The sequence below is a fragment of the Ixodes scapularis genome, unplaced genomic scaffold (assembly GCF_016920785.2).
Source record: "Ixodes scapularis isolate PalLabHiFi unplaced genomic scaffold, ASM1692078v2 PGA_scaffold8__174_contigs__length_109621045, whole genome shotgun sequence".
NCBI classification, from domain to species: Eukaryota; Metazoa; Arthropoda; class Arachnida; order Ixodida; family Ixodidae; genus Ixodes; species Ixodes scapularis.
Window position 1 is genome coordinate 52,868,483 of NW_024609883.1, and position 16,593 is coordinate 52,885,075.

A 16,593-nucleotide genomic window follows, 5' to 3' on the forward strand; every position below is an offset into this window, starting at 1 on the left:
AGCGCTAAATGAATTGGTCTATACATGCCGCAGTGACGACAAGAAGAAGACAAACAAACAAAAACTCGACGTTTTGCCGTAGTAAGGTTAAATATACAACAAGCAAAAAAAGTGTCTTCTTTCTGTGTCCACTTCTCATTTTCTTCTATTTGTTAATTTCTTGACACTGAAGTCTGCATTGTTCTCGTGGGTCGTTTCCCGTTCTGCGTTGCGCATCAGTGTGGCCATCTTTATTTCCGTCAAACCACCCCTTTTGTTTTGAGGATTCTTTTTTTTTTTTCGGGGGAGGGGGGGGGGGGGGGGGGGGACTCTAGGAAGGTCACTATGTGCGATTGTTTTTGTGGCCAGTTGTGACTTGTGCTTGTGTATAACTCTACACCTGCGCTGTTATTTTGAGACATAGATAACCAACTCGCCCAAGCCGCCGTCTTGTCCAGCTCATATTGGTCGATATATAGTACACTGTGACCTTGTTATCTAAGAGTTGAACAACGTTCTTGCGCCTGTTACGATAGGAAGCAGAGTAAAGGCCGGCATCAGCTTTACTGTTTTATGTTAAATACGTTCTATCGGGTGACGTCGGAGCGTACCAAGCTGTAGATTCCTTGTTGAACGTTTTGACCAAGTTAAGAATCACCACAAAGGAGCTTGTGAATGAGGAGTGGATTTTAAAACAGATCTTTATTTGGACAAAAAAATTGCCAAGTCTCACGTTAGAGATAGCCGAGTTTTGGAACTGTGGAACGAAAGGTATCAGGGACAAGAAAACACCATAGCATATTCGAAGATGCAAAAGAATTCAGCATAATATGCGAGTAAAAATATTGAACAGCTGCGGAAATGTATTTTTCATCACATGCCCCTGTGAAGCGGAGCGATGGACGATTTTCCGCATATCGGGTATCGTCTACCGACACACTGATTGATGGAATCATTTCGTGAGAAAAAGGGCTGATACAATATTTTTCCCTGTCATGTGGCGTGACCACTTTTCCATGAGTATAGTGATCATGACATCTTCGCATTACACTTGTGACGTCGTATCCATTGTGCCCAATCTCACTTCCTTCCTGGTTGAGGCTTTGTGTGCATTGTGGAACACAGTCCGGCTATGCTAACGTATCGGGACATGGGTTTAGAGTAGAGCGAGCAAACTTCCGCATCGGGACTATCTTTCCAAAACACTTTTGGGACCTAGCCATAGTTTTCCGCATCATGTCGAAGACAACGTAATACAGCCAATGTTTCAGATTCGCCGAGCAGTCCGAAATGCCAAAAGAGCATATCGATCCTTCTAATCGTTGAGCATGTCTTGACCGTTCAACATTTTGTCTTAGTAAACATTTCAACCTGTCAGTCAAACAAACTCCATGAGTTATGTTATAGTCCCTGACAGAGCGAGAACGGAAGGGCGTGTTTTTCGAACGCCCGTCCTCCAGCGCGTGCCTCATGCTTTCCAGTGTGCTTCGAATGCGCGAGCACGCCACCCGAGGTGCGCCGAAGCGTTGTGGAAAGTAGAAAGCTACCGCTAGAGGCGGGACAACTTTGGCTCATCCCTGCCGTTCTCACCTTGTCAGCGACTACATAAAACTCTTTCTAGTCCATTTCGTCGACCGGAAGCTGCGACGGTTAAAATTGCTCGCTGTTATTTTTAGGAAGGCACAAGAGGCCAGCCCCTGTTGGTACCTTACGCATCCAAACAGCCCGTCACAACGCTTTGTATACCAGCGTAAATCGGCAATCCCTGAGGGACGGACTTGGAAGAAGGCTTCGCACGAATATCAGGATAGGCTCGGTCTCGTCTTCTTATTTTTGGTGTTGGACTTCCCGTTGAGGCTGCAGTGGTAGAGCACATTGACCCTCCTGGCGTCGCTGGCGTCCATGTCCTTCTTGTCGAAGACCTCGGCCAAACGCGCCCCGTCCTTGGCCAGCATGGTGCTGAGGCCGGGGCCCCTGGCAAATGCCGAGGAGCCGTACAGCATCACGGAGTCGTAGTCGAAGGGGGATATCAGCCGATTCTGCCAGGGCTCGAGCCGCTGGAACTGCGACACGCTGCCTGCACAGAGAAGGAGGGGACGGGTCATCAGAGACTTCTAAGCTACAGACACGCTGCTCATGGATCGTACAAAATACACGCTGCCTGCTGCAGACAAGAAGACAGAAGTATCTATGGACACGCCCTGCTCCGAAAACGTCTGCTGGCAGTTGTGACAGGACCGCCAATGAAGGAAAAGAATGCATGCAGGCTGTCCTTTCCATGATGCTTCTGATCGCCGGCTTAAGGCTGACTCCTAAACTACTCACTGAAAGTGGTCGGCGTTCCTTTGATTTAAATATTTCGTCAGTCGCATTAGTCGCTTGTAATTAAGTAATTATAAATAGTATCACCATGTAATATACAATGCGCCTCGCGATTTTGTCTTAAATGCTTTGATGTTATATAAAGTTGTATTCATGCAGACAGCTACTGTCGTGCGTTGGAAATACCAATAAATGTCGATTTATGAGACCGAATATTCTTAAACATCAATGAAGTAGAGCAATAAGCCGGCAAGCTGGAAATGTGTCCCCTTTCCCGGATCATTAACAGTTTGTGATTTATTGATTCATTGATTGGAGAAGGCCTGCAGCCCCTTGAAGCCATTATTGCAAAAAGTGTATTTCAAAAACCCCGGCTGTTCGAACATCTTTCTTGTTGTGAATCGTTTCGATTCAGAAGAAACTAACAGTTGCTGCTTTTCATTTTTGTAATCTACCTTTTCAGATGCATGGAATTGACGTCGAATATAATTTTCTTTCGAAATATGTGTAGTTTCAGGCTGATAGTAATTACAAATTTCGGGCACAGGTTTTCTTGTTTTGCACAACGATGCAGATAATTTAAACATAAGCTTTCAGAACTAATTCAATGCAATGACTTTGCACTAACCTTTTTTTTTTCTGAAATCATTTTGTCCCAAGGTTTTATTCTATGCACGCTTGTTTTAGAATTGAACGGACAAATGAATTGCACTAAAGCTTCCTCGCCTTTATTGAACAATTACGAAAATTTAAATAAAAAAGCACAGCATGGGGTTTACCTTATTCGGTATAGGAATATATTTAATATGCCTATGCCAAAATAAGGCATTAAAAAGAATACCTATTTTGTAAAAACCACGATATAGACCCTAACTTTGTAAAAAAAACTTTTAAATAAAAACATGTTATTTTCTTTATTGAGTCCTATTTGTCAAACCTCACACGTCTTTGATATACAATGCATCTATAATTCGACTTTCAAAAAATATCCCTCGTTCATAGTGAATGTGTACCCCAGCATTATACGCAACGACGCATTAGGCTTGCATGTAGATGCATATACATAATTAATAAAATCAAAAGTGAAAATTTAAAGCGAAAAAATATTGAAACAAATATTTTTTTATACATAACAAAACTCCGAGAGTACTACCAAACGTGCGGGATACCAAATGTTACAGTCGCGGTATTTAGAGAGTTACCATTCAAAAGGACGCATTGTTCTCCGTCACACACTTAGTTTTCAACAGACGTTATAAGACATTCAAATCGTCTACATATGCTCTACCGTGTTCAGAAACAATTATTGGCTTGATCACAAGCTTCATAAGGTTCATAAATATACAATACACCTTTTTTCGGTTTCTGATGAAATCGTAATGTTGGAATAAAACTAAAACCATTGTACTAGGCGTTATTTTTAAAAAATTAAGTTCTTTTTTTTTCGAATCCATATGCGAATAAAGTAATGAATAACTTTACGTATAATAGAGGTCAATAAGATTGTTCGATACTTACACACAACATTGTTGTTACCGCTTTTTTTTTTTAATAGAAAAAAGTGCAACCTTAAAGTTATACCAGAAAGCTCGTGCTCAGACAGTCTCTTGGTGAAAATAATAGGTGTGTAGTATAACGTTACAGATGCACCGCTTTCAAGAACCATGGCAGAGCCACCATCAGGATCTAGCCATAAGAAATCATTCGATAAATTGTTTTATCCAAAAACATGGCATCATACGACTGACAACAAAAAGAATAAATCAAACCCCGGAGTTTGTTTTATTCTTTCTGCTACCAGTCATTGTTACCAACACGCTCTTCAGTTAATGGCATCGTAGTCTACTTTTAATATATATATTTTCTTGAATTACCGATTCGCCTACAGTTGGCAATACTTCATCAGCAATGGCTTCGTAATCACCTATTTCAAAACATTTCTGCGACATCCTCAATGTGTATTTAGTAAATTTCACAAAAAGCGAGTCAAGAATATTGTTTTCACTGGTAAGCGAATTTACGAACTCTTTCAAATTAAAAACGTTCAGAAGACTTTGAAATTATTTGCACAGATTTCCATTACCCACTCTCCACTTCCCGTGATTCATTCACAGTTTTAGGAGGCTAGAATCAGCGCCGTAGGCATTACCGAAAAACAAAAGTAGCGAAGTACGTTACTCTTTACTTCGACATAAAAGGAGCGCGTTACAGACCTAAGTTACCTCAAATGTCAAAGGAACGCCTTACCGTTAAGGCGTTCCTTTAGTTTTTTAGCCAGAGTAAGCAATCCGCCTTACGGATTGCTTACGGATTGTTAAGGCGTTCCTTTAGCCAGACTAAGCAATCCGCCTTACGGATTGCTTACTTTGGTCACTGACAGCAAGGCGTGGCTATTTCCAAAGCAAGAAGTGTGAACGTAACGTAATGTCAGAACAGGGGCGCCCCCGCCCCCCTCTCCCTCTCTCTCTCTCTCTCTCTGTGTTCCGACGCCGCCGTTAGAATCACCCCACCAATTATCGCGCTCTTATTCGGCTTATTATTAATACCTTCTTGTAAACCAATAACGTATTCACGACCTCATCTTGGTGGTTGGCTGGGTTGGGACTACACAGTAGACCCTTTTCAAATGTCCACCAGGCAACAATAGCGGTCGCCATTGATTGGCCACGAAGCGCGTGATTGGCTCCGAGTCCTCGCCGAACGCTGACCTCACTCGCAGAATGAAATGGCTAACTGACCTGCGAATTTTCAGTGACCATACCATTCTTCTTGTTTTTTCCCGCAAATACGAGAGTAACGCAAAATGTAAGGTTTCCTTATTTTTTTCCTCTCATGGTTATGATTGGGTAAAGCATTAAACAACATCTTAAAATCTGTATAATTCAATCGGGAATGAGTGCAGAGGACAGCAACATCGTTACAGTGTCGAACAATTGTGGCGCCACCTGGCCACATTCATGAATAAAACCTTAAAAAAGAACAAGTTAACATTTGCAGAGCAGAGTGCTATTATTTGTCTTCTGCAGATGTGAGGAATTAGGCACTTTATAGTAGCATAAGTTTTCTTTTATCAACTGCCATGATAAACTAGAAGATGTAAGTTTTTGTGCGTGTGTATTTTTTTTTAATTCGTTAACATTAGAGCCATGGTACATGCGCTGACATTGGACTGGTATGGAGAACACACATAAAAAGTTCGGAACGTCGCCAACGGGAGGGCGCCGCAGCCCAACTGGATGTGGAAACTGGCTAGGAAGCACCTTCCGCAAGCGCCGACAGATGGCGGCAGGGTGCATACTTCGAGAGGCTAGGCGATAGGACGCGTAGCAACGGAGGCCGCACTGGATTGGATGGTTATATGGAACGACGCCGTGACGTAACACCAAGCAACCGAAGATCGCCGGCGACGTGCCCCTTCGTCAATTTCGGCGCCGCGCAGTGAGGGACGGCGGGTGTATCACTGGGCCGTGTGTTAATCCCCCCCCCCCCCCCTTCCCGTTCACGCCGTTTCGCGGCGACAGTCTGCGGATGTCTCATTACAAAGCATTCACCCGCATTGGGCCAGGTACCACGCCGGCGGCCCATATGCACCCTAGCCTACACCAGATAGAAGGGGGGTTTCGGAAATGTTCACCCCGCGAAAAAGTGCTGACAGGCTGCAATCACCATGCTTTATTATTTATAACCCTTGTTCGAAATCCCAACGCATTTCTTCGAAAATCAGCGTGACGGTCGCTGCAATTGTGACCCATTTTGTTTTGGTTTGTTTTTATTAGTTACGAAACCAAACGCCTGTTACAATAATGGGGGCACTGCCTCCCCGTCACCGCTGTTTCGCGCTACCTCCGCAGCGGAGGAGACGGTGATGGTCACGTTCTGGGAAAGTGAAGGAGTCATCCTCACCCACTGCATCCCGAAGGGCACGACAGTGACGGCTACATTAAAAAGAGTCGTCATAGAAACACCACTTTTTCCCTCATTAAAAAAAAGCGTCAGCTGAGTTCGCGACTAACTCATCTGACATTCTGTTCCTTTCTCTTCCACTTTAAATGGTTCTCGTCTCAGGTGGATTAAGAAAATGGTAAATCTACACCGGCTCGCCTGCGTCACCACTGTTTTAACGAAAATGGTCGCAGTTGTTATCTCTCATCACGACAGTGCTCCGGCTCACTGTCCGCCACTTCTACAAAATGTTCTTCACAAAAACACCTTTGAAGTGATTTATCTTGCTCCCTGCCCGGTTATATAGACAGAGTCCCAAACAAGTCATCGCAGCGGCCATGCAATGTGGCGTCGACGTGGCCAAATATGTCTACACAAATACACGGTGATTATGTGAACAAATGAGGAAGTTTCTATTTTATATTTCATGTTCTTTTTTTATGTAAATAAATTAAGAGGCTCTGCAGCTTGAATGCCCTTGTACAAGAGAGTAACATATGGCCTTCGTTTGGATTCATCTCTTCCATTTTTCTTGTCAAAACCAGTCCTTCAAATTAAAAAAAGCAGTGAACATCCTAATGTAGACACCTTAAAAGTTATATGTCTTAAGTTGTCTTTTGATCTTATTAATGGGATCGTCGTAGTCAAAAATTAAAATGTTGACGTAACCCCAACCGCTGCGGTGCAAAAAGAGAGACTAGAAAAAGTGAAGCCATCGGCATGGTCAGACGATTCTTGCTCGTCATTATGCTGGGTCGGGGATGTTGACGATGACGGCACGGCGCTATAGAAAGATAGCAGGAAGCAGAGGTGCTCGCAGCATACCCTGCGGCACACGCTGCACGTATTTTTCAAAATGAATCCGGTTTACGTTTACTTCTGCCCAAGTTTAGTGCGATAACTAAATTCACGGAATAGAAAGCTATAGAAGTCCGCTCTATCTCCGATTTTTTTTTTTTTTTGTGTGCTTCAGTTTTGCTTTGAGGAAGCACCTGCTTGACCTTCATGCACTTCTATATTGGGTACAATATAATTGCGGCAGATATTGTCAACTGGTTGCTTCTCTGTTATTATCTTTACTAGTTTACTCGCTGTAGGCATACCCCACACACCACCACCACCACTTGCGCACTAAATAAGCTGGCGTCATTCAATGTGACTTTATAAAGTAATTATCTGGTCTGGAGCGTCGAGGGCGTTTTCCTCAAAACCGTCGAGAAGCCGAGAAAAGGAAACGTCCTTCAAACTAGAACACACACACACACACAAAAAAAAAAAAAAGTCCAAGTGTTTTGTTTGGTTTGGTTCATCTTGGTTGGCTTTGAAACAAACCAATTCCAAAAGAAACAAATGAACGAAACACCGTGAGCGCGCGCTTCGGGTTGACCCATTTTAAAAGTTTTCCTGACATTCGCGCCTCTTGGATGATTAATGGATCGGAGACGTTCTCCCGTTGCCCGCTTAGAAGAGCTCTTTCTTTGTCATTAGACTGTTATGATTGCTTCTGGCGCGATGCACAAACAAGGCCGCCTCGATAAGGAAGGGTCTTCGGCGGGTGGTTTCATTCATCATTTTTCTTTCTTTTTTTTAGTGGAGTCACGCACCTTCGTTGAGGTTTGCGTGGTTGCCGCGAGAGGGAGACTGTTTCTGCGGCAGAGCTGCTTGAAGCGCCAAATTCTTAGGGTATTTACATCTTACTTGGTTTATTTACCAACTAATTTTATTTCTTAAAAAGAACAATAAAATAACCCTCGCGAATGACAAACCTAAGAATGCAATAGGTCCCTTTCAAACTTGAACGCCATCCAATAGTCGCTGCGCCAACTATCGAAATCCACAATTGCTTGAGCACGTATACTGTGTACCTATTGGGGGCGAGTGCTGCGTCAGCGTTTGGTGACGACTCGGATACAACCCTATGCTTCGTGCCACGAATAGATGGATGCTAACGGCTCTACCCTATATAATGGGCGGTAGCTTGCGCCACCTAGCCTAGAAAACAAAGCTATGAGTTTTGCTCCCCGCCAATTTCCATTCCCGTCTGTCTTTTTGTAACTATCACCAGGTGGTGTGGGATAGTGCAAGGATTACTTCGGGAGATTGGGAAAAAAAAAAAGAACATGAAACGTCGATCATCAATGTTGCTTGAAAATGGTCTGTTTGACAAAAAAAAAATGGAACGCTGCGAAATGATTTTATTTTTGTTTAGCAAATGACATGTACGCTCTAAAAAAAAAAACTTCGTCACTCAACAAAGTGGTTCATTGGGCTGCTTGATATATAGTTTAAAATAACAAAAACTAAGACGAAGTTTATATCTGCGGCTTTGCTACTAAATAATACTGAAACTAAAGTACCGCAAAAATAAAGTTCATTTGCTTTGAATTTGAATTTATTCTGCTTAATGTAACCACAAACAACTCCAGACCTTATTAGTGCGCACATATGACAATCAATGAAAGAACAAATTCAAACAAACAAACATGCAGGACGTAATTTAAAAAAAAAATAAAAGTATATACCATAAACAAAACTTTATAAAAAAAACTGAGAACGGCTGTTTGTCAAGCGGCCAACATGGCCTGTTTAAAAGTTATGAGGGGTGAAAACAGGTCTCAATCAGTCAGCTTTTATTATGAAGGAGCTATAAACGTGCAATTGCGGACAGGACACCAGCTTTCTGTAGGCAGAAAAGAAATTAAAATCATATACGCCTCTGAGGGACACAAAAAGAAATCGCACTTAAAAACAAGGGTAATCAAACGCAGCGTTCACTATCTTATACAAAAATTTTAACCTTCTTTCGTGCAAGGGTACCCAATCAATCAGGTTCAATAGGTATTCATAATCAAAACAGATGCGCCTGCAAACCAACTTTTTTATAAGCAACACGTACCAGACGACGCTGCTCTTTTCCTAAAATGCATGATTGCCTCATTTCGATAGAGTTCCATATACTACTGAGCAAAACTCCAGGTTGGACAAAACAAGGGCGCGAAATAGATTAATCATGGTAGCATGAGTACAAAAATTCCGCGTCATTCGGGAAGTAACACTTAGCAACTGATAAGAGTCACAATTTTCGCAACCAGCTTAGTAAACGAAGGGCGGGAATCAGGCAGCACTCCCAGGTTATGAATAGTATCCGACCTCGCGATAGCTGAACCTAACATGGTATACGGGTGTTCATTGCAGCTGGTTTGACGAGTATAGGAAAGAACCTTGGTCTTATTGGGGTTAAGTACCAAATTATGTTTCCACCACCAATTTAGAACTGCGTGAACATCGTCTTGCATCATCTGGCAGTCAGTAGTTGCATGAACTTCGCAATACTTCTTACAACATCTGTAAACTGCAGCACCTCTGAATGCTGCACACTGTCTACCGGATCATTGACAAAAATATTGAATAACTGCGGCCCAAGATTGGACCCCTGAGGCACTCCAGAATTTAAAACATACGAGGAAAAAAAGCACCCGTCATAAAGCACGCTGGTTGGACTTTCACCAAGATAAATTGACAACCAACTGCAAAACAAGCTAGTCATGCCCAATGCTGACAATTGGTTAGATAGCAACTAATGATCTACAAGCTCAAAAGCAGTAGTGCAATCGATATAAACAGCGTCAACTTGTCCACGGCCAGTGACCTTGGGTAAAGTGAGTTCCAAGAGTGATACAAGGTTAGTTTCCAGTGAGCACCCTTGACAGAAGCTTTCCAGGTCTAGACAGAAAAACGATTTAAAAGTGAAATAAATATGCTTCTACGTTGCCTTTTCAGATACCTTAGAAAAAAAGATAAGAAGAGAAATTTGTCTGTAGTTACTAACGCAGTCAGTGTGAGCAAATTTATGTATAGGTACTACTGCATTTTTTCATCCTTGAGGAAACACATTTGCTTCTAGAGATATGTCGAAGATGGAGCAACATTCAGGCAAACATATCCTTACAACCCTTTACAATAACAGCAGGGATTCCGTCCTCCCGGCTCACTTTTTCGGAGAGAGCTCAATAATTGCAGAAAGCACATCTTCAAGCGTCAACTTCGGAACTGCTGAGCTCTAGGTAGATTCATTAGGAGCGTCGGTTTTAACAGTGCATGGAGTAATCGAATTACCGACGCAAACGGTGTATGTTACCTTTCCAGGACGGTAACGAATCTCAGTAACGTGTTAATTATTGATGATCTAACGATTAACGCTGTTTCGTTTCTTATTTTCGGTAACGGGAACAACACTGGATGCATCAATCGCCCCATCAAAAACCAAAAGTGTGATTATATCAAGCAAGCTTGGCATCGATATTCTGGTGATTACGCAGGCCTGTGGTGCCTGTTTAATACGTGTTTTTTATTGTTGTTCTGTTTATCGTGAATAAACAAGTGCTTTGAGAGCGCCTTGTGTTTTTTCACCTGGTTTTGTACATTGTTTTTGGCACTTTATGGCATTTGCTGTGATTGGTTGCCTATTCTTTGCTGTGGTTGGTTGTCTCGGAGGAAGGTAACTCGCGGTTGTTTTTTTGTTGTTTTTTTGCGTGTATTTTGCACGAATGTTTCGAAAACTGTACAACAGCCTTCTGTAAAACTTTTTTGCTGAGGTGCGGCAACGACGCACTGCAGCTCATCGGCAATTTGGATGAACGCTCGCTGTGTCAGAGGCCATCTTGGATATTGCCGCGCGCGTCGCCGAGCGAGCGTGCGTGGCTGAATGGTTACCGCGCTCGACTATCGCGCGGAAGGTCTAGGTTCGATTCTAGACAGCAGAATGTTCCTTTATTTATTCTTTTAACTTGGCATACTCGTACGTTCAAGAACATTGTCGTCTGACCGAATTCTGAATGTCCTACGTGTCGAAAGTTTTACGCCGAATGTTCTAGAAACCAACGCCGGTACATAATGGACTCCGCATGGCGAGCAGAATCAGTCTCGCCCCAGCGTTCGGTCCTGCTGTTTCGGCGACATCGACGCCTGCGACACTAACCTTCTTCTATTTTGTTTTGGGCACAAGTTTGCCCGAGTAAACGTTTGGTTCCACAGTTATCTGCCGCCTCAACATTTGTCCTTCGTGACAATATGACGGAACATGAGGTGTTTTGCTTTTGTCTATTTCAATTGAAACGAAGACACTGGCGAACAGGTGTCTTGCTCATTATTATAATGTAGCTTTTGCTACCACGTTGCAAAAAAAAATTGCTGTCGTCATGCCGAATGTTTTGAAAGAGATACACTTCCAAAAGAAAGCTATCTACTTCGCCGATTTTTGTCACTATCATCTGCGTTAATATACTATCTTTTTTTTTATATACTTAACGTGCCGGTAAATAACTCTACTGTCTCGCTTTCCGAATATCTTGATTGTACTGCGTCTTAAAAATAAAAAATAAAAAAATACTTTTTTTAAACATTAAAAAAAAATATTGTAAAAAATTATAGACGTTTACAACTCCCTGTAACGCCGAATTAGAGCGCAGTTCTTGAGGAGGGGAGGGTACGGAGAGGAGATTTTGCCGCTCCTCCTCATTCATACTCTCTTCTCCTCCCCTTTTCCTCCCGTGCTCCCCCTCCTCCTCTCTTGGTGTATTTCGATTTTGCGGTATACCGTGCTAAATAATCTGAGAAAGATATTTACATGTATATATCGTGGTATTCTCGCTCATCGCTTGTCCGCAGAAAGAAAATATAGTTCTCAGATCTGGAAGCTTCAGGCTGTCTTTGATCTGCCGGTGCCATGAAACAGGACAGCAGAGGCAAGGCGGGAGAACGAGACAGTGTTAGGGTCAATACTGACAAAGCAGGTGATTCTCTCCAAATCATCCTACTTCCTCTGGGCTCTGTCGAAGACTGCTCGGCGTTTTTGATTTCCTCAGCATTAGTCTTGAACGTGCTCCCCGGAAATGGCGCAGCAGAACAGGGCGTGCATGTCCCTCGGGGCCAATGGGATGTTTTCCTGCATGACTCGTATGAAGTTCTTCTCTTACTTGCACGAATTATTTGGTGAGTGTTGTAGGCGAGAGATATAGAGTTACCACGAGCAAGCAGTTGTCGACCTTCGCGGCGCACAATTTACCAACTTTGTCTCACGTGCCACAGAGATCGGTGGGTACAGCACAGACCACTTGGATAACGAGTACACCACGTTTTCATACGTGCCTCCCTGTGATTTATGAATGGGGATATCACTTGCCTGCACAACCGGTAGCTGGCATCTTACCTCCTCCTCCTCCTCCTTCTCCTCCACCTCCCCTCCTCCCCCTCTCTCCTCCTCCTCTTATCTGCCTCCTCCCTTTTTCTTCTCATCCCTTTCTCCTTCCCCCCTCCCTCCTCTTCCCTCCTTCTCTTCCCCGCCTCCTTCTCCCTTCTCCTCTTCCCTCCTCCCCTCCCCCCCTACTCGTGACGTCACGTGTGACGTCATGATAGAAAACTTGCTATAATGCAACGCGCGGTTACGCTGACGGCGACGGCGACGCCGACGCCACTCAAGCCGGAAACAGGCGCCTCAGAGCTGCGCTGTCTAATGCCCCCGCTCTAAAAAACCTGGAGCTTCTACTTTTCCGCAAAGCACTTGGAAGAGCCAATTGCTGCAATCTATGGACGAAGCTCGGGGAAGGACGAAGCTGAAAATATGCCTAGATAAGCAGACATTAGTTGGGACGCCGCGACGACAGCTACTCTCATGTCCACTCGCCTTTTCCCCCAGCATTTCTACGACCAGCCGCTAGGACCGGGACATTCCACAGCGTGGCAGTGTGTGCTTAGATTCCACAGTCTTTCCAAATGCTCGATCGCAGTCACATGTCTTACGGACCTCGATTGCAAAACGTGCTACGATCAGACGTGAAGAAAGCGGTGACCGTCTGCAAACGCCTTCGCCTTTCCGCCCACTTTCCTCGTCGCCAAGAGACAAGAGAACGCATGCGCAGTTGTTGCCAGTCGGCGCAGGAGGCATCCGTTCTTGCATTTCAAGCATAACTAAAACAAACAGAAAGCGCGCGCACGAGGAAAAAGTAAAAGGTAACCAACGGGACACAATACTGTGTCATGTCGGTTACCTTTTACCTTCGTCCCTCGAATTGTTTTTTGTTTTTTTTGTACCACAGTAGTTTCTCCTCACTTTTACTGTGTGACCGACTGTTATAGTTGTCAATGACCTCATCTGAATAAAAATATATAAAAGATGCGTGTTAGTTTCCTGGAACTAGAGCTCAGAGTCACTTCTCGTATAGGGCACTGCTAAGTGTAGGCTTTGAAAAAGAACCCTACTTTGGAGAGTTATATCTTCAATCTCAATACAATAATGCAACATGCTTTCAATAGAAATGAATGCCGAAATAGCGTATAACAGGGTACCCAAATTTAAGAAAAATCGAAGGTGGTGGTGTTGTTTCTTTATTCGCATCGGAATTTTTAGTAATTTAATTTTTTCTCCATGTTTACCTAAATGTAACAAGACTATCGTATCACTCAGGTACCTAATATGTATATTAAATATTAGGCATATATAAATATAATAGTATCTGAAAAGTATATAGTTGTGATTAAATTATTTCAAGAGATACAGGTCTCCAAATTTCGCCATTTGTCGTTTGGGCAGGCAGGTTTAGCAATTTTTAGAAAAGAAATATAATTTAAATAAATAATATTTCTATATATTACAAGCAAGCTATACCCATAGTTTGTTTCTAAAAGGTATTAGAATTTTCCTAATTTTATCGTTTTAGTAATTCAATTTCAAACGTGCCCCCATCAGTGCGCGTTATTGCAACTGTCCACCTTTCAATCCTCACAAATTTTCCTGTCCCCATTTTTTTTTCTGGTAAAAACTAAGGGCGGTTTCGTTTATACCATACTTTAGGCGATGGCACATAAAAACATCAGGTGATTTATGAATGTCGACCAGCCACCTTTGGTCGACCTTATCCGAAATCACCCCGGAGGCAGATGAGGAGGCGCCATCGGCCGAAAACGGGCTGGGCGTGTTCCAGGGCGTCTTCACAAATTCGAGTTTGGCCAACCAGAAGCTGGAAATAGTACCCTGGAGGTGGTCGCGATATACGAAATTAATACGTGCGTCGGAGTAACTCTCGGTGACTGAAAATATGGTGCACGTGATGTTTCAATCATGGCCATCCAAAATCATGGCGGAAAGACGAGACTAGTGGAACGATCGGCATAATCCGCATTGCAGGCGCCAAGAGCCGGGAACCTGCCGTCCGAGCGGTGACATTCTGTCCGAGAAAAACAGTGTTCCAGCGGCACGTTCGGTTTTTACATCTTTTGGCATGATCATAATCAAAACATCAGATGCACCCTATTTTCAACCATGAAGGAGTTGCTACATTTAAGCCCAACGCTCTTATTAAAACGGTTTCTCGCTAAAACCGCTAGGGGATTCTTTTTGGCTTCTGGTTGGCGAAGAGAGCATGCCATGTACCATAGCCGCCTCGCGACGATGTCGCCCCGTTCAAAGAGCAGCTAGCTCGCGCCCGAAACCGACATGGCCGATGTCGTCATATCGTCCAAGTCGCGGAGCAGACGATGCACTACGTGTAAATTACGTGTTGTCATAAACGCGCACTACTCCGCCGGCTCCGCAATCTCCCGGTGATATGTTACAGCCCTTGGGTACTCTGACTAAGCGAGACGGTAACGCGTTGACACGGCCAAGTGTCAACGCTCATAACTACGGTACGCTAGGCCCTAGGGAGGCCGATGACGTCACGGGGAAGTGCTGGGCGCGAAGGATATCGCAAGGCGCATCGCGCTCTTCGGTGGCTGATTTTGAAACGCTCCCCAGAATAGAACATTTAGAAAGATAAATACCGCCATCCGTTTGAAATACAAGCGTGCGATTGTCATTAGCAGATAGAGTTGATCATGTTTAACATATTTCTAAAACGAAAAAGGTATATTTTAAGTTTCGATTCAGTACCCATTTAAGTCCGGACGCAGCCAAGGCTTGATTGGTACCGTTACCTCGTAGCGTCGGATGCGTCTGGAACTAAAACTAAGTGCAGGCCTTTTTCGTTTACTCTCGTACCCAGCCACCTGGTAGGCATATACGCGACATGGGTGACGAAAAAATAATAAAAAGAGTTAAACCTGCAAATAGTAAAAATGATCGGTAAACACTACTCTAAGGTGAAACACTACGACAGCTGATGTGTGACGTCGCAGCCGCTAAGGTGCCATTTCGGAGCAGACGAACCGAATGAATGGTAAAGGTGCGAGCTTGCACCATAGAGTCCGCATAGACATTTCGTATTAATCCGACTAACACACCGGACGAAATTTCTATAGTGTTTTGGAACCAATCAGGGGGTATCAAAAAGAGAGCGTTTCGTGAACCTGTTAAACAATTTTTCTAAACACAAACAAGGACTGCCTTGTGGTAACTGAAGAACACTTTTAAAATTGCGCTCCCAAGTTTGAAATCCAGGGAACTACGAAGCTGCACGTATATGCATGAACATTTCCCCGTCGTTGGTGTGGCTGCCCGACCATCTTATGCGATGCTATATTGCACGGAAAGTAACGCCGTCTCCTGTTCACCGAGGAACAATTCCAAAATCGTGCTCTCAAGTTTTAAGCGTGTAGCTAATTTCACGCTCGTGGTTTCGCCGGCTTAACGTCCTCCTAGCCTCATTCGTTTTATCATCCGAGAACCTATCTGGCATAATTAGCGAACCTACAACGTTTTGTTTTCATCGTCTTCATTGTTTCATGCTTATGTTTCTTACGTGCCGTGATGGTGTCGGGTGACGACGCATTGTCGCACGGCGTCTAAATCTCACGTGACGCCATGACATCATGTGACTCACGGTGTCATCTGACGTCATTAAATCGCGGGGCGTCACTGTGCACCGCGACTTGACATAAGAATGTAACGTCATGATGTCAGATGACGCCAGGTAACGGGTGAAGCGATGCGCGGAGTGACACCCCAGTCGTGTCCAGCGGCTTGACGTCGGCAGCGTGACGTCGGCAGCGTGACGTCAGAGGCGTGACGTCAGCGGCGTGACGTCAGCGGCGTGACGTCAGCAGCATGACGTCAATGTGTAATATCTTGGCGGGTGTGCCGAAAGTGGCCGGCAGCGTCGATGTCGAGCGCGGTCGGCGGGCCAAACTCGCCAAGTGTCCTACGAATCGCTATCGCAGTAAACTAGAGGGAAGGCAAAAGAAGAACGGGTGACGGTTGCGCTCGTATCTTACACTTTCAGGAGAAAAAAAAAGGTGTATTCTTACACCCTTTGTCCCATAGAAGACACTCCAAAGCTTCAGTTCGACGTACAGCGCGCTGACGTCGAACCGACGGTACCAACTTTCACGAGCGTTTTGATAGCCGAGTGGTACAAC

The 16,593-nt window shown here is 44.0% G+C and overlaps 1 protein-coding gene across 1 annotated transcript in view; it reads right to left on the reverse strand.

The window, feature by feature from the left end:
• Nucleotides 1-662: 662 nt before the first annotated feature.
• Nucleotides 663-16,593, reverse strand: part of LOC8026951 (astacin-like metalloprotease toxin 5) — a 40,448-nt gene continuing 24,517 nt past the window's right edge. The window contains exon 6 of the mRNA XM_029971736.3: nucleotides 663-2,056. Coding sequence (XP_029827596.2) covers nucleotides 1,782-2,056 — 275 coding nt within the window. The 3' untranslated portion in view covers nucleotides 663-1,781. The remainder of the gene's footprint in view (nucleotides 2,057-16,593) is intronic.